Source organism: Musa acuminata, chromosome BXJ2-2 (genome assembly GCF_036884655.1).
Source record: "Musa acuminata AAA Group cultivar baxijiao chromosome BXJ2-2, Cavendish_Baxijiao_AAA, whole genome shotgun sequence".
NCBI classification, from domain to species: domain Eukaryota; kingdom Viridiplantae; phylum Streptophyta; class Magnoliopsida; order Zingiberales; family Musaceae; genus Musa; species Musa acuminata.
Window position 1 is genome coordinate 31,075,339 of NC_088339.1, and position 22,711 is coordinate 31,098,049.

General features: G+C 36.0%; 3 protein-coding genes across 6 annotated transcripts; 1 reads left to right on the forward strand and 2 right to left on the reverse strand.

The window, feature by feature from the left end:
• Positions 1-104: 104 nt before the first annotated feature.
• On the forward strand, positions 105-6,147 carry LOC135606034 (F-box protein At3g58530-like). Of its 2 annotated transcripts, none has more exons than XM_065096745.1 (12): positions 105-331; positions 845-904; positions 1,100-1,183; positions 2,937-3,070; positions 3,159-3,234; positions 3,743-3,813; positions 4,999-5,085; positions 5,191-5,263; positions 5,338-5,405; positions 5,484-5,552; positions 5,632-5,737; positions 5,836-6,147. In XM_065096745.1, exons 1-12 carry the CDS (start codon positions 182-184, stop codon positions 5,845-5,847), a joined length of 990 nt encoding a protein of 329 aa, XP_064952817.1. In that variant the 5' UTR covers positions 105-181; the 3' UTR covers positions 5,848-6,147. The 2 variants fall into 2 exon arrangements, with proteins under 2 accessions (XP_064952817.1, XP_064952816.1); XM_065096744.1 differs by having other exon boundaries at positions 106-331; positions 5,831-6,147.
• Positions 6,148-6,600: 453 nt separating this feature from the next.
• Positions 6,601-14,994, reverse strand: LOC135584053 (glucan endo-1,3-beta-glucosidase 4-like). 3 transcript variants are annotated; one of them, XR_010484656.1, is made up of 6 exons: positions 14,682-14,994; positions 11,393-11,547; positions 8,825-10,081; positions 8,209-8,272; positions 6,952-6,979; positions 6,751-6,861 (listed from the first exon to the last, which is right to left on the reverse strand). XR_010484656.1 is itself a non-coding variant. In XM_065096746.1 (5 exons), the coding sequence occupies exons 2-5, from the start codon at positions 11,454-11,456 to the stop codon at positions 6,726-6,728; spliced, it is 1,485 nt and encodes a 494-aa protein (XP_064952818.1). In that variant the 5' UTR covers positions 11,457-11,547; positions 14,682-14,994; the 3' UTR covers positions 6,601-6,725. The 3 variants fall into 3 exon arrangements, 2 of the variants coding, with proteins under 2 accessions (XP_064952818.1, XP_064952819.1); XM_065096746.1 differs by lacking the exon at positions 8,209-8,272 and having other exon boundaries at positions 6,601-6,861; XM_065096747.1 differs by lacking the exons at positions 8,209-8,272; positions 11,393-11,547 and having other exon boundaries at positions 6,601-6,861.
• Positions 14,995-18,782: 3,788 nt separating this feature from the next.
• On the reverse strand, positions 18,783-21,059 carry LOC103975261 (hypothetical protein At1g04090). Its single transcript, XM_065096748.1, has 2 exons — positions 20,700-21,059; positions 18,783-20,617 (listed from the first exon to the last, which is right to left on the reverse strand). The coding sequence occupies exons 1-2, from the start codon at positions 20,788-20,790 to the stop codon at positions 19,080-19,082; spliced, it is 1,629 nt and encodes a 542-aa protein (XP_064952820.1). The 5' UTR covers positions 20,791-21,059; the 3' UTR covers positions 18,783-19,079.
• Positions 21,060-22,711: the final 1,652 nt, after the last annotated feature.

The following is a 22,711-nucleotide window of genomic DNA, read 5'->3' on the forward strand; positions in this document are numbered from 1 at the left end:
AATTTTAACTCAAAATTAACTAATACCAATCATGAATACAAAATAGTCAACGCTTCGATGGCTTTATGATTCGTGTCAGGGCTTGCGGGCGGCACGATCTCCGTTCGCCCCTCGCGTTCTATTTCGAAACCCCTCCTCCGCTGGGGAGGCCGGGGGGAAGGTGGGAAGGAGGAGGACATACATGGCGGCGGGAGGGGATTGGGAGCGGGAGACGGTGCCACGCGTGATGGCGATCGTGAGCCCGAGACTCCCCCAGCGGGACGTCTACTCCGTCTTGATGGTCAGCCCATGGTGTTACCGCGCTTTCCTCTCAGTCCCCACCCTTTGGGAGGTACCCCCTACAAACTATCCTCTTTGCTCTTCCGCTCTTCGTCGGCAGATCAGATTGCAGGCTCAGAATGGTTTCTATTAATTTTGACTTTCGAGGGTATTTCTTGCATCTTTCTAGGGAATTAATTTTGCATCTTTCTAGGGTATTACGTGGAATCAGAATCGTGAGAACCTTTTGATAGTTTGATGTCACTTGAATGGTTCCTGAACGATAACAGGTGGTAGAATGCGGATGACATCTGAGAAATGCGCCTTGTTTGAATAAAGATGTGTATAAGATGTGGATGCTTGATAAGAGTGGCGTATGTCCGGTAGATCAATCAGTAAAATAATTGCTGTTGTAGATTAATTTGCATCTGTATGAAAGGTTACATATGTTTGCATACATATCCACATAAATACACTAGCGTCTGTGGGGGTGCTTGTGTCAGGTTCTTGAATGTTGTTGATAGATTACAGATTCTTGATAGGCTAAAATGGCTACATTTATCTCTAATCATTTCTTTCTTTTTAGGTTCTTGATCTACATGAGATGAGCAAAGCAGGAGAGCGACTAATATCTGCACTCTCACTGGTCAGGTTCCTCCTTTTATGTGAAATGAATTGATATACTTTATATAGTGATCTTGGGTCTTAATCCCGTTGCTTATATATTTATTCATTTATGGCATTAAGATAATTTTGTGTTGTTATTGAGCTTCATGCATATGTTATTTTCCAGAGAGTTCAAATTTGCAGGAGCCAGATTACTGATTTTTTTCATATGCAGGTCAGATATGAGCATATTAAAAAGATTACCCTTGAATTTGCACAGGAAGTTGAAGATGAACATCTTATTCTACTTAAAAGCCAGGTAGTCGTTCTAACAATTAATTTCTCAGTAGATATGCAGTTGAATTTAATAATGTGGTATATCCTTCATTTGATGTGAGATAATTATTTATTTTTAGGTCACTTTGGTGTCAATCTTATTATTCCAATCCAGCTTTCTTCATAATCTTATGATTCCAATCCAGCTTGCCTCTTATGAATCTATGCTGTACTAATATTAATTAATCGAGGACTCAAACAATTAAATAATACTAATTTTTTTCTTCTTTTCCTACTAGGTAATCCACTTTTTAGGTCATTCTGAGTAAGGAACTTTAGTTTATGATGTAGGAACTATTGAATACTTCTATTGGTCCAATTTCTTGACGGAAACTCCTTAGCAGAAGAGAACAATTTTTTTTCTCAACTGATTACCACTTTGGTATATATGTAAACCAGAACTGCAAATTCATCTAGTCTGATGTGGATCAGAAACCTGTTCATATCTTGATGCAGAAACCATCTCTTGCATTTGGTTGAGTAACTCTTCAACCAAATATTTTCCACTGCATTGTATTAAGCTGGGTGATATTTATTGTGAATTACATAGGAAAGATTTAATAATATTATTAAGTCAGTAAACGTGAAGCAATTAGATTGACCCATGTGACATTTCATCGTTATAGGAAGAAATCGATTCCCGACATAGGTTGAGTTGGTTGAGTCCCTTGAGGCTCACATATATTGCGATTTGAGATCTTCCCTATGACATAGAAATGTCACCAGTGACCTGAGGATATGGTATGCTTGGTCGAGTCACTCGAGGGCATATCATCGAATCATAATCATCTTGTAATGATGGTGATGACTTAATCTTGATTGATAGTCTATTCATCACATTGTTAACAGATTCATAGTCTATTCCGTTATGATATTTCTCTAGCACTCTTCCACCAAAAGAAAGGATAATAACATGTTCTAACACATCAAAGATATATATATATATATATATATATATATATATATATATAGACATCTCACCTAATAATATAAAGAATATTGTATCGATAATCCTGTCAAAACTTGAAACAATGAGATTGCTTACATCTTAATATCCCAAAATAGTTAACCCAAACAAACTTTGCCAATGTTTTAACAAACTGGAAATGCATGCATGCAATTTACTGTTAATTCTTTTGTTATCATTATTCTAACGAGTGTCTGGTTGAAAGAAACTAACTAAAGCCTAAAGTTGTTCATGATTTCTACTCCATTTTGTTGTGTTTGTCCATAGAAGTTAGTATCCAAATTTAATGGTCTTTTTCTTACAGGACTTGTATGTGTCTTTAAGAGCCTGAGATGTTCTTTCAATAGAATTTCAGAAAAAAAGGGAGTAATTGTATAAACAAATTATCAAACTATCTTGTTTTTGACAGATTTTATTAGTTACAAGTCATTTTTGTTCGTTCTAGCTCCTTAAAGATCTTGTAAGTTTGTGTGTTGTTGTATAAGTTCATGTATTGCAACTTATGTTTATAAACTCAAGCTTATTGGTTTAACTTTTCAGAGGCCTGTCATCATAAATGCCGGATTAGAGGGAAAAAATATAATGAAATAAACACTTGAATTGTCTAGGAAGTAGCAGAATGTCCCAAAAGGAGTTCATCCTATCCAAAATAATGTTTTAAAAATATTTAGCTTTATTCATATGTTATGTATTGTTTACTGATTACTTCGGCATACAGAATGGCTTGATATATTATAGTTTTAATATGTCACTGTCTTTAAATGTACAGAGAACAGAGACAACACTTCGAGACTTACAGCATCTCAATTTGAATGGCTGTCAGAAGATCTCTGACAAAGGTATTGAAGCCATAACTGCTTGTTGCCCAAAACTTAGATCTCTCTCTGTCTATTGGAATGTCAGGTAAATATATGCTTAACAGTAATTTCCCTTAATCATATGGAACATATGATTTGTTTTTATACTAATGGTACAGAAAATTGTTTTCCAGGCTGACTGATCTGGGCATAAAGCACCTTGTGAAGAACAGTAGAGAAGTAGTTAGTTTGAACTTGAGTGGTTGCAAGGTAATTTTACTTGACTGGCTGCATGCAATCTTATTTTTTTCTGCTATCTTTGTCAATTTTAAGGGATGATCTTAGATTTTATATCCTGTCTATATTTTGTGTTGTATGTATGTGTAGTTATTTTTCCTTTTATTTAATCATGTATGTACATTCTTTCTCCTTTCCACGTATTTATTCTCCTTATCGGAATGCTTGATAAATTCTTGGAGAAAATATCATCAGCTATAGGGTTTGTTGATGACTTGAGTATCTGAAGTAGAGAACCTTTTTCACATGTATACTTCTCCTGGTCTAAGAATGGGATTTGATATAGTTATGATTAATGGTGCATGAGTTTCTAAGAGAATGTGTTACCTCATCTGTGCTATTGGATGCCTATCTAGATTACCTTGGTCTGTGGTAGTCATTTCTAAATTTTCTTGGTCTATGGTAGTCATTCTTCAGATGTTTCTATGACTTGATCTCTACAAAATAACAAAATAGTGCTATTTCCATCGGCAAATTGCAGAACATCACAGATCACAGCTTGTATCTCATTGCTGATAGTTACCATGGGTTGGAAGAATTGGATATTACTAGGTATGTTAACGCTTTCTGTGTATTTATTTGTTGGTCGTTAGTTGCTTATTAATCTGTTTCTGTTCATTGATGGTTCACTTCATTGTTATCTGAGATTTTCATCCAATTTGACCAGTGAAATTATGTACTTCTGAAGTGATCCCATGACACCCAAAGAAGGAAAGTGAAACCATAGATGTTTAGATAACTCTTCTTGCAAAGTAATAATGCATTCAAATTGTGGTATGTTTTTTGGGATTCATAGCTTCAGTAAAGGAAGCACACTCGTCGAGGCATGCCCTCGTGCTGCTGGAAATTGGCACATTATATGCCTGTAGCATGCTTTATCCATCCCCAAGCCATATAGACATTGTAGTGGCATACAAACGATGGGAGAAGGAGGGAAATAGAGGAAGAGGCAAGGGAGATAATGACGAGGCAGCTATGCACAACTTAGGAGAGGATGTGAAACATAAAACCAAAACCCCAAAATCAAAGCAAGGTAACCTTCTCAGTGCATATCATCACAGAAATCTTGATAACTCCAGTAGGCATGAATCCATAGGGTTTTCATGGGAATCATTGATTTCTTTGATGTGTCTATCTCACTTCATTGGTCTTAGACTCATGTATGGGTCTAAGCACTTGCGTATTAAGCGCATATTGGAAGGAAACTGTTGTTCTTGTTTGAAATTAAAACAAGCAATCTGAATTTTTTATGATTTCCATTTATAAACCTGTAAACTCATTCCTCATAGAATAATGATCTTTTAGTGCTTTTCTGAGTATTCCTTCATTCTAAAATGGGTTTTCCGTTTGACAATTTGACAAAGACCTTGTTTAATTTGTGTTCTATACTTCTAAGCATGAGGACTTCAGGACTAAGGTTCACAACTTTTTCATTAATTCTAAGTAGGATTGCTAGTTCTTTATGTTCTTCCTTGAGATGAGCAATGCTAAAAAAGGGTTCTACTGGCTGTCTTATAATCTAAACTTCATAAAATCTTCTTCACATTTTTAAATATTAATTGCCTTATAATATCTGTTTGCCATCTGTCTTATGTAAATTATACTCGTCTGTTTCTCAGCCCAAAGTTGTGCATACACTATGCTGTTGAGGACTCAGATTTATCTTTTTTCATGCCTAAATATTTTTACCGATTACTTTAGTGTCCTTTAGCAGCATCTTGAAATTATGCTTTCCAGGTGTACCAAGTTAACTGACAGTGGTTTACAACAGATACTTCTTAAATGTTTCTCTCTTCGGAGTTTGAACCTATATGCTCTTTCAAGGCAAGCACTAAAAATCACTATGTTTTTTTATTAAAATAGTGAACTTGTTGGAGTTTTTAAGGGATCAAATAAAGTGTCTAATAAAGAATTTGATTTTTCTTGCAGTTTAACTGATGCAGCATATGAAAAAATAGGATGTCTGGCTCATCTTACATTCTTAGATCTCTGTGGTGCCCAGGTAGGTATCTTATTTAATTTTCATTCAGATTATTAGACTGCCACCTTCACTGACCCCAATAAACTGGTTGTCAGAATCTATCTGATCAAGGTCTTTCCTGTATAGCAAGATGCAAGCATCTGGTTTCATTAAACTTGACATGGTAAATGTCAATGAATATTATCATTTTAATTCCTTATGAAGCATAGCTTACAAGATCTATTTATGTGCTATGTAACAGGTGTGTACGTGTCACCGATGTGGGAGTGGCTGCCATTGCTGAAGGTTGCAGATCGCTTGAGCTTCTGAGGTAAGTAGTAGGTAATTTGTTTGTATCATAATTATCATTCTTCTTGCCCCGTAGGATAACTGCATGGATTGTCATGCAGCTTGTATGGGATCGTTGGTGTTACTGATAAATGCCTAGAGGCTTTATCGAACTTCTGCTCAAATACTCTGACGACCCTTGATGTGAATGGATGTGTCGGCATCAAGGTTAAGATAAACCTACTGCTTTTTAAAGTATTAGTATATTGTTATTATTGGATTTAAACACTAAAACATATTTTCTTATATGTAATTGTCTAGAAAAGAAGCCGCGATGACTTGCTAAAGCAATTCCCACTGTTGAGATGCTTCAAAGTGCATAGCTAGCTTTGGGCTGCTTGTTGGCGCCTATTATCTGGTTTTACCGAAGGCAAGTATACTTGAGAGAGCAGAAGACAATTGTTATTAGTGTATCTCTTGTATCTTTGTTAATGTTCTTTTTTAAGAAACAATTACAAATATATCACTAGGGTTATGTGGATCCTCTCATGCCATTTAGCTTTGTTGGGAGGAAGCATAGGTGATGTGGTGACAATTAGAAGATATGGTAATTGATTGCATCCACCCTTTTAACTTCCTGAGGTTGTAGCAGGGTGTTATTGATTTGATTTAATAGAGAACTAAAAGAATGTGCTACTAAATTGGTCCATGTGATAATTTGCTTTTCTGATATCTGCCCATGGCATCAACAAAATCTCACAGGGGCAACAGCACATTGGTTTTGGTGGTGTGAGAATTCACCGACTTTAAATGATCATGTTGGAAATGAGTAAACTGAGGTCATAGCAGCATTTGGTTCCAAACTAAAGGATCGGAGAAGCAATTATGAGCTAATTTTCAATTCGAAATTTATGGCAACAGGAGATGTTTCTTCAACAGCTTTGGGCTTTGAAAGTGTGATCGGGCAAATGATCCATTAAGAGAAGTTTCTGAAGCAATTCTAATTCTTATGCACGTCAAAATTCTGGTTCTAAGTCAGCTTTTTGCGTGCAACAAAATTGTCGGCATACCATCAGAAACCATACGAAGAATGGAAAAACTAAACACCTGAGGTATGAGCAATTGGACTCTACATGTCAGATGATGGGTGCGGGATACACCCTGCCCTCATCTTCTTTGCAAAGAAAATAAAAGACGATTTACAACAAATGTACGTTTAAATATCAAATAGATAGCACAATACAATTTGAAGTATGAGAGCAAGGCAGAGGAGTTGAAGTTTTTGAGCGACGCCATAAGAGATGGAAGGGCCAAAAGCTGAGCTGGAATCGGTGCTGTTGCTCGGTCCTGAGCTGCAGTTTTAACCAAAATTCAAAACCGTTAGTGAAACAAGAAGAGAATGCAAGAACTTGGTGCTTAAGCTAGCTAATACAGTCACTCACCTTCCAGCAAAGATGCATGATCCATGGCCTACAAGTGCACCCATAAGGAAAAAGAAACGCCAGATTAGAATTCATAGCAAAGATGATGTGCATTCAAAACTAAGCTGAAGCGCAAGAACATTTAGAATATATCTCATTTCCAGTAATAATCTCACGCAACAACCGTTTGCCAAAATATGAACCCATGAAAAAAATAGACTAGACTTCTATCTAAAAACAAACACAACACAGTAATATCCTAAAGGGGTTCATTAATTATGAACCGTAACACAACATGTTCAATGAACAAGCTTTTGTTATCTGAAAAATGGATGTCAACTATCAGATTCCCAGAACCAAACTGTTTGTCTAATTACCTCCAACATGTTTTTGGTTGATAAAACTTTTTGGTTGATATTTCCATGTTTGTTGAGGGGAGGAAGTCACAGAACCCCGTTGTCACTTATAAATTTATAGATACGTTGTTAAGAAATTTAGGTATAAAAAACTTTGAGCTGATTTCAGTTTGATGTGCATTTGACAGCTTATATGGCTCGTTATGTTTATATCAGTCAGGCTTAAATTGAGCTAGCAGGTCAGAAACATAAGATACTTATTCAAGAGAAAAAAAGATTTGCAAATGAAAATTATATGGAACTGCCAACAAGATGCTTGACCTTCATATTCAGGTTAGTACTATGAAGTTTGAACTTCCTGTTTCATGAAGTTACAAAATATGACAGTGTAAAATTATTTCAAATGATATATATATATATATATATGCTACTAGAGTATACAGTCTTGAATGGTAACATTAGTATTCACTACTTCAAAATGATTCAGTGCAAATTTAGTGTCTATTTTATATGTCAATAACTTTGCAGATAGATCTTGCATTGCATATCCAGGAAAAGAAACACAATATTAAACAAATAATCATGTTATAATGACCCAGATTTTTGGTTATTTGACTCATGAAAAAGCAAAAAACCAGCCAACAGATTCCACTATAATTGAAGGGGAAAAGAAGGAAACTAGTAATCAGAGGATTTACTATTACCAGTATTTTTCTAAGATGTCAAGTTAAATCTGAATAAAACAAAAATGTTGTTGCTAAATATGTTAATTTAATTTCTCATAAGTATGATATCATGTTTAGTAAATTAAACAAAAGTAATTCAAAGGACAAGAAACAGCCATGCATGTTGCTGCTATAAGGACCAACCCATCCTAACATTTTGCTGGGAAATTGTAATTAAAATTTCGGGTAATTGATACCAAAAGAACCGAATTGGAAGATCAGGAACAAGCAACCACAATTTTGTTCACGGACACTTCATACCTGAACCAACCAAAGGGAACATGCATGTCAACCAATTGTATAAAGGTAGTCGCAGAGGCATCAGAGAAGAAGCTGGCAATGATATAGGATGAGAGAAACATCATGATGAGTACCAATTTTTGCATGATCAGTACTGTAGGTTTGCAGTCAGCAGGGTGGTTAGTTATTGGCTAGTAGAGTTGAAGAGAGGCTACCAAAACTAAAATGGCTGGAGATACAGGCAGCAAAGGAAGGATGTATTGTGCAAGCGCCACAGTAGTAAAGGATGGACATGAAATAAAGGTGACGATAGTGTCGTAGTAACCTAATCAGTGCTGCATTAGTATCAAAAAAAGTATCTGAATGAAACAAAGGCATTTACTAACTGGTGAGAATTGTTTTGGCTTATTTAGTTGCTATGACTCTTACTAAAAGGAATATCTTAACAAATATCCACGTCATAAGAAAGACATAAAAGCCCATAAGCAGTTATATCCATGTAGATTGCTTCATCAAGAAGCAAAATATTTGGTGAAGTTCAAGAGGTTACACGTGAAGTTCAAAGAAGCTTACTAGGATTTGTAGAGCTGATCATGGCTGTGTTACCAAAACTGCACGTTCCACCACTTGCCTTCATTCGGTGGTAGTAATCATTGTACGCATAAGATGCAAGGGCAACTAGATTGCTCGCATCATAGCACGGCTCTCCTGGCAGGATAGCAGTGCAATTTGCCTCACCAGGTCCACAAGCCCAATCTAAGCCCTTCTTCAGGGCATTGGAGTCTGCACTGGGATTTGCCACACAAAATACCCCAACCAAACCTGTTGGGTCTGGTTTAGACACAGCTTGATTTCCAAAACTCAAAGAATATACAGCAGTCTCATTTGAAAAAAATATCCCCCAGTTTTTCTCCGAAACAGGTCCAGGTCGGAGATCCTCATTGAACAATTCATAGATATATGTGCTAACTGCTGTGGTTGGTTGACTTGGAGTACCAGAATTATTTAGCACACGATGGACAAGATTGCTGTTGTAGATCAATGCATTGTCGACGGTAGCATCCGACTCATTTGCCCCACCTTGTGATGGCCATCCAGATGCTGTCACAATTACAGGGATACCAGTAAAATTGAGTGACTGCATCGAGTAATAAGCAGCATCAACCATCGCATCAAACATATTGGTGTAGTAGAAATTTGTGTTGGGATCCACAATCTGATTGTTTGGATTTAAGGGCTGGAAAAGAGCATACTCCAGTGGGTATATTCCTTGTCCTTTAATGTAACCATAGTATGGCTGTGCATTTACCATTAAAGGAGATCCTGTGTTCTTTAAAAATTGGAGGTACTGAGACATCACAGAGTTCCATGATGAGTTGAAGGTGGCAGTAGATGGGGGAAAAGATTTTGGGATCATGTCCATGGATAGTGGACTTGAAACTTTGACCTGTGAATTTAGATTGGATGCCACAAGAGCAGACTGGAGGAATTGCATAGCAGGGACAAGAACAAGAGCTGCATTAGGAATTGAAGTCAGGATCTCATTACCAACAGCTATATAGGTTATGTTAGTTTCTGGAACAAACGCAGCAACATTTTTGTTGATCCAATCTGCTGCTTCTGACCGAGAGTTTCCTATCAGTAGCAACTGGTCATTGGGAACACCAAGCATAACGTCTATTCCAGTGTTTGCTAAGGCACCCAGCATTTGGTGGTTTGCATCAAACAAGCGTACATGCTTGATCTGCTGTGTTTTAAGAATTGATACTATATCTGCTGCAGATGGCAAGTTCGACACCATGTTGCCAATGTTAATTCCAACATATACACCTGAATTTGCAGCAGAAATAAGAGGAAGAATTAAAGTAAATTCAAAGACAAAAATAAATGCTGAGCACTTCTCGAAGTCTGAATACACCCATACAAAAACCAGCTAAATGAACTGAATGTACAAGGGCAAAATCTTCTCCAAATGACAGGTTTTAGCTTATACCATATAAAAATTGATTGGACCAATTATCTTTCCTGCAAATAAAAAGAACAAACAATTGGAAGAATACAGTTTGAACACTAGTGGTATGGCCACTTTCATATTGCCTAACAATAGTCGTTGGGCAAACAATTTGAAAAGGAAAAAAGTAGCATTTTGCCCATCTAAGGTATGGTTTGTCGATACTTTAGTTTTTCATTGTTCACCTAATGATAAATGATAGCATGTAAATGGCACATACATCAGGGTTTGATGCCTTCCTCTCTTATCTTAGCCCTGAATAGCCTGCACTCCCCAAAATTGATGGAATGGGCTCCAAAACCCTTGCATGTACATCAAGGTTTGAGGCTTTCTTCCCCAATTTTAGCCCTAGGCAATCTCCAAATTGATGGAACTGGACTCTGATCTCTTCTGTGAGGTCTAAAATTGGAGGCTATAAACGTTCAACACTTTAAGGGTTAAAATCAGGAAGAGCATAAACCCCAATGCATACATATTGTGGGTAGCGGAAGACATAAAGGCCAAGTGACCAGATCTTAGGTGGAGTTAGTGCCACTTTTTGAATCACAAGTAGGCAACATAAAATTGGGCCAAGCCACGAGTGGGTAAATTATAGCTTTTCAAAATCAATATACAAGGGGAAAAGATCGAAGAGAGTTGCACGTTCTAAATTAAGTTTTTTTCATAGAATTGAACAACCAAAAACTAAAGGAAACAGTTTATTTAGATTATTTTTATTGAATTTGGAAGGAAAGGACCCTTGTTCATTGGAAAACAGAAATATGTTGAAAAATTGCAGCACAAGAGAACCATGAACTGCACAATGGTTCTTTCCTACTGTGAGGAAAAAAATCCCTGAAGGAACGAAATCAACTCTAGGAGGAGCAATGCCACAGACCCAAGACAACAGGAACCACTGGTCCAGAAAGCAAATAAGTGAAACAATACAAAATGCACATATTAAATTATAAATGATATGTACCAACACATCATACAGTTGAGCTCAAATAAATCAAAGTGTTAGTTGTCTATACCAAGAAACATTTGAGAGTCAGAGTTTATGTATTTTGAGAAGATTCTAATCTTATGTGCATCATACAAAAAAAAAATTGTTGCTTCTCGTTCAAAAAGCCAAATGGAAAATAGACTACCTGATGCATTTGCGAACAAAAGTACAAGTAAAAATATACTTCTCTCCCACTTTCCCGGAACCATCTGGTTAAATAATCTTCACAGTTGACAAGAAGATGCAACAGGTACTTTGTGCTTATACCATAAAACTGGCAGATCAAGATTTAAGGGAAATCTACGAAAAACAAACAAAACGATAAACTAATTAAAGGAACATCCAAACAACTGAGATAAGAACCAAAAAAAAAGATTTTCCACATTAACAGTATGATTCAGTATTACATGTTAGCTAAAGATATCATGTAGAAATGGTTTTTGTCACACTACCACGAGTCGTAACCAAAGAATTAAGTTTGTTTGTCTAGAGCACAAAATTTAACATCACAATCAGGAACCAAGTACGAAATCAATACATAGATCAAAAGCATAAAAAAATGACCAATATTGATTACTCAAAAGCATGAGCAAAGTAGATTCACAAGATGCACCTAAAGCCTATACACTGTATGATGCTGTTTTACACAAGCTTTATACAATGAGTTATTGAGAAGGTGGAGAAACAAACAACTATAAGTCATCTCAAATCTCTAACCTATATTAATTGTAAAGCTTGAACAAGAAATAGATGTGTACCAAGAAATAGTTTCACATTGGATGGTCCCATTAAAGAGGACTATATCCCATGTCAAAGGAAAGTTGTAGGTGGGACTGAACGGGAAAGGAAGAGGGTTGGCATTGCCTTAAAGAATTAGGTAAGATTTCTTCATGTTCTGGTGATTTTAAATAATTTCCAAAATTAGTCATTTGTCAATTAATTATATTTTCATAGTTGTGAGTATATTTATCTATTTTATGTATATTAGAATTTTTATTCACTAATTTAATTTTAAGTTGGAGAAATAAGTTATGCATGTGTTTCATGTTTTAAAGTTAAATGTTATTGATTATATATAATAAAATAAATTACTATGATATTTTGCATCATGAGTTGATGGTTGATGAACTACATTGATGTTATGATTAATAAATTATTTAGCATGAATTACGTTCGGATGTTGAATTTCGAATTTTGAAATTAAAATTTGGAATTAAACACATTAATCTAGAAAAGGGGACTAGTGTCACACCAAACATTAGCAGGATAGATCCAATATGGACCCAACTGATGCACAGTTCGGATCCGGGCAAACATGGTGGCTCAGTGCTACTCAAGCCCAACGCAAATTAGGCCAATGTTGATCAAACATTATGTAAATGAAACTTTCGCAACAAGTTGACTACAATGGAGCTAGTCATGTGTGACCTAGCGCTTAGATGTAGGGTTGGCCCAAGGGGGCACAAGTCCATGCAAGCAAGCACACGGGGTAAGTAGGTACAGATCTTCTACGGGAGTAATGTGTCCCCACTTTAATAGGTGATAGGCACCACTCAATAAGTTGTTAGGAGTGCAATATAAATTTCTGCATTGGCTAGGTGGTTGATTTCACAGTTTAAAAACTGTTACATGCACCTTAATCAAAGCCCATCCATAAATGCAATAGACTCGGGTTTTGTTTAGGTAACTAGTCATGTTACAATAAGCAAGGATTCTTTGGGTACTGACCAGGGCCTTGAAAGAGGATCTTGAAACATATAGTAGTGGCCTAATAAGAACATCAAGAATTTGAGGAAGGGAGAGCATGACATCTGATAGTTTCATGTCAATAAATATGAAAATGCAAGCTTGTATATACCAATATTTCCATGTCATAAAATATGATAATATTGACTGATATATTGTCTTACAATCTACTACTAATGCTACAAAGGTGGATTTGCATAAATTAGACAAAGGCAACAATACTTAGTCATGACTTCTACAGATCTTGAGAATTGCACAGGATCAAATATTCATCGTAGACAAAGTCATGGGAGGGGACAAGGAACAAATCAAATAAATATGGGACAACCATGTGCCATAGCAAATATTTGCTGCAATGTGGAATACGACACTTCATATGGTTTTCTGTGTAATCATCGAACATCTAAAATTGTCATTGTATTCATAATGTTATGTTTAATTTCCTTAATCAGCCATGATTTTCAAATCAAAATACAAGGCACTCTAGAAGACTAGAACCCTCAGTTCTAATATTGGTAAAAGTACAAGAGCAGATAAAAACGGCTTGATTGGCCTTTGGTGTTCCATGGAAAATTCAAGTCCCATGTGGCAAACCCAATCATGGTATTTAAATAAGTGGTACACTTGAATTTGTTGTGATGCTAATGTTAGCTCAAGGTACAACCAAGATTGACCACTCACGATCAACTTACAATAGCATAGATCTCAATTGAAGGATTTTGTCCTATCACAATTCAATCCCATACAACCCCAAGCCAATTCCAGTTGATCCTAAGCAACAATGATCAGTTATCACAGATGCCAAACAAGCTCCACCCAATCAAATAGATAGAGTTGTTCTTGGACAAAAACTTGTCAATGTTAATTAATTTGACCGATTTCTATCCAACTATTCAACTCAAACAATTTGATTCCAGTTCTAAAGTTTAGTGCCAATACCGAATCTCATCTTGATCATCCAAACTTTGCATGACAGTTCCGAACATTATTACGAATTTATTTGCCAATAGTTTATATTTAAAGGTACAAATTGAGAGTCAAGGATTCAGCATTGATGTGATCGACCAAACAAGAGTCAAGTAAGCCATCAATTATATGTGCAGTGATTATTACAGAGCATGTTAGTTGTTAACAATATTCTTTATATATCTTTCGTCCTAAGTGCAATAACTTTTTAACATAATATGACTAGAGCAAGCGGTTTGATTCATTATTCACTGTGAATAATTCGTGCCATGACTCAAATTCTGAGTGAAAAGTCAATCTCACTTTGTCGTCATACGAAGTTTAGCAACAGGCTCACCACACACAAACTGCAAAAATCACCACAGTCCTGAATTTCTTAATCTCAAAATGAGAATCCCTGAAAATTTTCATCTACTTGGGCTAGTACGGTCGACACGACAAACCCCAACTAAGGTTTCACTTTGCATCCGTCCACATAACAAAGACCCAGAATGAACACCCTAAAATAACTCTACTACCAGCAGCATAAATGAAAAAGAAGACATCGATCATCTCCAATACAAGGTCGTTCAAATCTCCAAATACCACGCGAACCAACACGATCAATTTCATCCTCATCGAGACAACTAGCTTTGACTTTCTAAGCTTTAAACAAACCTTCATCCGAATAAATCAACAAGCAGGAAGAGAGAAAACAAGAAAGAGATGGAAAAAAGCAGCACCTGACTTGACTTGCAAGGCGACCGATAAAGCAGGCCGATATAATCGTCTTCCCTATGAGACCCTTTCGAGGGCGGAAACATCGGGGTCGACCACGAAGCCTTAAACCCCTCGAAAGGGGCAGAGAGAGCGCGCGCTTTATCAGGGGGCGAGAAGCGGAAGGTCAGAAGGTACGGAGCTGAGGAGATAGTGTGCTACAGCACAGCCCCGACGCACCAAAGAAACAGATGTAGGATTCTGAGGGGAAGCGCAGCGCAGCAGAGAGAAAGGGGGACGCTTTTGTGGGCGTGTAATGAATCTCGAGGGGCCTCACTCCTCCTCACCTACCATAATTTGAACTTGCATATATACATTAAATATAAAGTTATGGATATATTCCTTGAAATTTAGTCATTTAAATTGAAGTTTAGGACATATACCCGAAATCTTATATATTTATGTCAGTCTACTTGAATATTTGAACACTATGATAATAAAAAAAATAATTATATATTTTTTTAATAAATAATAATAATATATATTTTTTTGAATGAATATCGAGGAAAGAATAATCGAATAATATCTTTAAGGTGATGGAAGATCAACTTGATGGAGCATCATGTTGCTGAATCAAATTAAACTGTTAATATATATATATATATATATATATATATATATATATATATATAATTAGATATTTATGTTAAAAATAATTACTACGAGCATATCATATCATGCACCACAGGAAGATTTCAGTGGAAGTCTCACCCAAACAAATCATAGGAATCGACAGAGGTTACCATGTTCCTTTCTTCAAACGAATGCCACCATAAAATAATAGTTCACGATGACACCTCACCTACCGGTCACCGGTCGCCCGATCGTCATCGGATGGTTAAAGCACTACTTCGGTAGTGGTGTCGATTCCAGAAACCGGCGGCCGATCGTTGTTCCTAACCACAAGTTGTTGTACGGTCGTGGGAAGCGCGAAAGCCGATCGAGCACGGGAGGAGTCAAGTGGGCCCCACCCCTGGTTGTGTCCCAGGGGCCCACACGCATTTATGTTATGTTATGGTACTCTTCGTAGCTTGTTTTACGGAAATGTGCTTCCAAAAGTTCTGAAAAATGTGATGTATGAAATCTGCTTATTAAAAATTAAGGTTCGTACTTCGAGTCACACCTTAGTTATTTTATCTTTTACAATAAAATAAAATAACATATTAATCATATAAATTTTGAGATAATAATACAATTAGCCATCAAATATCCATTTATACCACCACTACTTAATACTTGTAGGGTTGGAACATATTTAAAATTTGCATTGAGAGACTAATGCATATTTCAAACATGAACTAGTATTTATTATTTTTTTTAAAAAAAATTGTTGTATTGAAAATATTTAAATGATGATGTTAATGTATTTTTTTTAAGTTTCAAAGGCACCCTATGACTTTATCTAAAATTTAAAAAAGAATCAAAATAATTTAATGAGAAACTAATATGATTTATATTTTTTATAAGATGATTTTTTTTATTTTTATGTTTTAAGTATATTTTTATATTTGATTATATTTTTATTTATTATATATTTTGGTCATACGAATTTCTTTATAGATTGCATACTTATATTCATTTTTTTTATTTTACTTATTAATTTAAATAAAAAAAATATTCATCTTTAAAAATTTTTAAAAATATTAGAAAGATAAATTTATCATAAAATATTTAATTAACCTTTGAAATATAATTTACTAAAATTTACTTATTTCAATGCATATTTAAAATATAGTTTTAATGTACTATTTATCAAATACTTAATGCATTTTATGACTACACATTCAGTCAAATGCACTTCTCCAATTGTACATTTAATATTTATTATATATATATATTCTCATACATAGCCCTAGTATCTTAACATTTTAATGAGTTCACAAGTGATATTAATATAAATTATAGTGTCAATTTATAAATTACTTATAATAGAGGACAAGACAGAGATCAACAACACTGACCTATATGTGAGTTTTTAGCATTTGGATATGTAAGTGTATGATAAGCATAAATTTTAAAGTATAAATACATACATTTAGTCAACGGTGACTGTATGTAAGCATATATATTTATATATATATATATATGGTTGTCAACATAAGTTGACAAGATCGAATAAAGAAGTATGTTCTCCTTTTCCAAAGCCAACGGTGACGACATTCCAAATTTTATAGGACATGACAGCATTCAGTCATGTCTTGTTGTTTTATCTAATTCTTTCTATTCCAAGTTGTTATAGTTTGTCATTAGCTTGTGTTGTCAAATATAAAGACATTTAAACAAAAATATGGTTAAAATAATATTAGCTTATGCTTTTAGATGATCCTATGTTAAAAATATATAGGTCATGTTGTCTTTGTGCCACAAAGACAAAAAAATATTGATTCAAAAATCTTGCCGTAGTAGTTGAGTTTTGGCACACTCATCAACCTAAATCCTCAATTGTTTGAGATTAAGCTCCACATTGTGGTTAGATATCATTTTCCTTAGCTTGAGTAATTTTCCAATTTTTTAATTTAAGACATTGCCTCCTCCTTTGTTTTAAATCTAAAAATGATCGTTAGTATCGTAGACCTTTTGCTATCAATGGGTAACTTTAGAATCTATTAAAATTTTAAGTTGAAATTTTAGATTGCAATACTCATGTCAAACAAAGTATATAACATCTTAGCACTTAAAAGTCTGTTTTGTGGCCTTAGTGTTCTTGCTTTAACAAAAATAGAAATTAAAATTGTTGTAGTAGAAATCTAAATAGCTTAATATTGTGAATACATAATTAAGTTTTATTAAATTCACATACAAACCAGCCAATAAGATTATCCTTTATCTCTAGAGCTAACAATAATATTACACGTGTTATAAGAAATATGTCTCATTTATCTGTAACACCCGATCTCATTCCACATCTTATGAGAGGTGGATTAATAGAACTATAGTTTAGTCTATCATCTCTTTTAACTTAAATATTTAAGATTAACTACTTAAATTCATAAATTTAATACATCGATTATCCAATTGGATGATATATGGATAGAAAATAGTGTAATAGACTTAGTATTATGTATAATATAATATTTGAGTAAAAAATTACTCATTAATAAGGTTAAGAGTATCACATGCGCTACTAAGGTGATCCTAAATTATAGTTTGGATTTTGATAAGGATATTAATATTTAATTTAGTTTCGTTTCAAATATTAGAGGAGAATTTAGTTAATTTATATATTTAAATAAATATATTATTATTAAGTCATTTTGGTTTTAGCTCCTTGTTTGTCTTTATCTTACATGTGATGCACATTGTTAAACTATGCCTTATATGATGTACATGTTAAAAAAATTTATACTATGATTGATCTTGAGTTCTTAAGTTTGAATCAGGGAGATTCAATTCTAATTAAACAAATAGTTCTTTTTATCGGTCCGTATTGATATACGGAGCAATTATTGATATGACAAGTATCGAGTTACATTGAGTATATCAACAGATGATACATGCAGGTATATAAATGTACATGTTAAAATAATTTATACTATGTCTTTATCTTGAGTTCATAAGTTTGAATCAGGGAGATTCAATTCTAATTAAACAAATAGTTCTTTTTATCAGTCCGTATTGATATACGGAGCAATTATTGATATGACAAGTATCGAGTTACATTGAGTATATCAACAGATGATACATGCAGGTATATAAATGTACCACTCATATCTATTTCATATCGGATCAGTATATATCCCTCGTACTTAGTAATATATCATAGTTTGATAAATCTTATTAAATTAATTGATATGTTCTAAATTATTAAAACATGTCTATTATTTTAACATCAATAATAATAATTTTGTTCAAAGATTGAGCGTTCAACATGAACAAATAAATCCACTTGAAATATCCTGATTTTTATTTTTATTTTTATTTTTTATGTGGATCAATACAGAGAATATAGAGTAAGGTGGTTGAATTATTAAATTTCAAAGCAACGATCGATTCCAGACCTAACTACAAAACTCAATCTACTTTATTGATTAATATGTCAGACTAAATTGTTAGAACAACTCATGAGCTATCATCAACTTTATTTTAGTAACCATTTAATGTAGTCAATATTTCCAAGAAATATTTTACCATCATACCAGTGGAGCCAATTGTTCTCACCACCAACTCTGCTCTATTAAATGACCTAATAATCCAATGGTGTCCTTTGTAGCCACAAGGACGGCTAACAATGTGAATTTGCTGTTGAAATGATCCATGTGGGAATGAGAAGACTAATCAGCATTATTATGCATGTACGTAAGTCATAAGTCAGACTTCATCATGCAAGTAGTAGTAAGATATCGTACATTGAGGAGTGCAAACAACTACTTCTCGTCCATTGCCCAGCTGTTCTTCTCCTTTGGTCCGGTAGGCCCTTCTTCCCCAAGAACTTCCGCAGGAAGACTTTTGATGATGTTCTCGAGCTTGGACCTGAGGTTTTTAGGCAGCAGCTTCTCTACTTTCTTGAGCTCATTCGCGATGTCGTAGCTCACCGTCGGTCCCCACTGCCTCATGTAGTTGAGCCATGCGGGTTCGGACACCGCCGACCCCATATACTCTGCCGCCACCACCTCGAAGCTGCCTCCACTGTCGATCCCGCTCCCCTTCGCGGTGTCATTCCTGATGCCAATGCCCAGCTTGGAATCCCCTTGCAGCACGAGCCCTGGCTTCGCGTACATGGCGTGGCCATGCAAGGAAGAGTACCCCACAGGCTTGTTTCCTTCTTGGAACTCTAGCTGGGAAGCGTCCACCCATGTCCCGGAGCTGTGCTGGGAGAAGTAGACCCGCCATAGCTCCCCATTGAAGTTGCTTATCCTTAGCGTCATGTGCTCCCAGTCACCAACGTGCTGCCCTATCTTCCCCAGCGGGATGCTGAGCAACTGCACCTTAGCCTTTGCAGGCCCGTTGAAGGGGTAGAAGATCCATATGACCACGTCGGTGAAGGTCGCACCGAGCATGGGTTTGATTTGAAGGTATACCTTCGTGCTGGAAAGATCTCCTTTCTTGACCTTATCTCTCCGCCCGCCATCGACGGGAAGATCTATCCAGTAGGCGCCGTCGTTTGAACCCCCCTGAGGCAGGTTCGAGCCATCGGAGCCGATAGGAGTAGGATTCTGGTTTCCTTTCTGGTACAGGAGAGCTCCGTTGTCGAATAACCAACTCACGGATGAGGGGAGGTACTCCTCATCCGGGTGGTAGTAGATCCATGGTGAGTAAGCTTTCATGAGAGCCTCCGCCTGCATCAGGTTTGGCATGGAAGTGAAGTTGGATGCCCTGTTCTTCAGACAAGCCAAACTTGTGGCAGTCGTAGCTCCGTTTGCTTGGGCTATGAACGTTCCAACCGATACGCCAAGTGCTTTGATGCCCCTTGTAGATGGTCTTAAGCCATTGACACTGAATCCATCGGTGCTCCATACGTACGCGTCGCTCTGGGACTGATCAGTTAGGTCGCTCCTCACGCACCTGATCTCCTCGACCGACGGCTTCTCCGACGAGTTTGTGACTACAAGACCGACCGCCGCGTAGCCTTGAGGCGGTGTCGGCAGCCAGAAGTAGCCACGACCGTCTTGTTTGATGGTAGAAGACTCGCTGCTCCAAACAAGCGTGTAGTCCGTTGGCTTTGCAAGGGCGTCGCCATTGCCGGTGTCCTTCGCGACCAAAACCCAGCCAAAGAGAGGCCGGTTGTTTGGTTGCGCGTAGTAACCCAGCACCGAGAAGCCGGGGGGAACTGGCGAAGGCCTAAAGAAGGTTGCACCGAGATCCTCTTGCCCTCCTCCACGCACAGCCCAAACTTTGGTGAATGTGGAGACTTGGCGCACCTCTAGACCTCCAAGATCTATTCTCCCTTCGGCAAACTCTCCACCTAAACTCCAACATACATCAAGTAATCAAGCAAGAGAGAAGGCAGAACAAGATCAAGAACAAAATATTTAGCGGATCGATACCCGGTGGCCAAGATGGCAACGGAGACGGAAGCCTAAAGGATGTATCGATTGGGAGAGGGGAGAGAGCTCCGGTGGCAGTGCTGTTTCCCATGGTTAGAACAAGATATGGTGAAGGGTGAAGGGTGAAGGGTGAAGGGTGAAGGCCACTGGAATTTAAGGAGTAGAAGCTCAAGCATATGCCGCAGGTATCAGAAGGAACGTTGCTGTAACGTGCAAGGAAGCATCCACCTAATGTAGATAGAGATGATCTCAGAGGCTGGGCAAAGCTACGACCTCATTTGAAGCATTCAAGCTTTCTTCCTTTGTTGCTCCTACCTGTTGGAGTTTCAATTGGAGCAACAAAGGGTTTCTTAATGCACATGTTGTGAGTCTGCAAGTCTTATCATAGCGATAACTACAGTAATGTGATCCATTAATTTTATGCAGAGCATTACGGATAGGACAGAATGCATCAATCCCACGGGTAAAGGTCCAGCACAGTTTAAAACTGTTAGGAACTTTGGATGGTTGGCTTCAATGAACAATATAAAAGATTGGAAAGAAAAAAAAATAACTAAACATTTTTATTCATCAATGGCTCTGAATCTTTCTACCAATTACATAGATCATCTGCATTAGTGGTGTATGTGATTATCACATACCACAAGTTTAGGATAAGCCTAGTTGACCAACATCATGGATTTGATGAGCATGTGATCTTCGTGGTCCTATCATGATGGATATATGCCCACCTAATGAGACAGACATGTGTTTCACGACAAAAATCAATAATCAGTCATAAATTATGATTAATTATAGATTATTCATATAATTAGTTATATTCAGTATTTTAAATTTTATATATTTTTTAGTTATATTGAGATTTCTATACTTATGAAAGTGAAATATCTAATCTCGTTTTTTCTTATATCGTCAACTCTACCACATGTGCTCAATGAGAAATTTAACTGAGTTAAAGTCAGCATATGCTCAGTGATAAGCTTTATGATATTTCAATCAACAAAGTTGACAGCATGAGAAGCAATGAAGTTAAATGTTTCACTTTCATAAGTATATGAAATAAGAATCTAAATAATATAAGGATGAAAAATATTAAATATAGTTAATTATAAAGATAATATATAATTTAATCCCTATATTATTTTAATTTATGGTGCATGAAATCTGATCCAACAATGAAAAATTTTGGTCTTTAACCTTTATAATTGATATTTAGTTGATAGGATTGAGGTTTCATGTGCTACTGTAAGAAAAGGAAAACACAATAATCATCAATTGAAATGCCAATAAATATTTCAGTACACCTCGAAAGATCAGTTTTCTTGCAATAGTGCTTTTGACATCACATTACATCAGGGCACATGAAAAATAGTTTGCATGATATTTAACCCAGTTAAGACTGATTTCATTTTTAACTTCTGTCTGAATCAAACTTATTTAGACTTTGACTAAATTGACATCATAATCATATCAAATTTGGGAGTCATGGCATAGTTTCCTTGATTGGACCAAAATGTGTTGGTCCCTTTTCATTGCTTCATCTAATTATAATTCTGATTTGACAAGAAATGCATCTTATTCTAATTTGAAATGGCAATTGGTTTTGATGTTAACTCGAGCAAAAGATGACTATACTTTTCTGATTTAGTGATATTGAGTAAGTTAATTTTGTATGAGTTTGTAAAATTATTAGGTGAGTAGAATATTTGTTGTTAGAATAGAAACATTATCAGGGAGAGCTGATTTCCTCTTTCACAATTGGTTGATTCTATTTATTTAATTGTTTTGTGAGCTGATTGATTAGAGATCAATTATTTATTCACCCAGCTTTTAGATTGACTTGTTTGATGCTCATACAAACAGATGTGATTGTTTAATCATGGCGGAAACAGCTTTGGTAATCCAGTCCGGTTTAATGAGTATTTTCACCTCACTTGCTTACTAGAGATCTTTGGTACTTGTAATCGGTTGTATTGGGGTCATTCTCTTAGCTTTAGAAATGCTAAGGACAT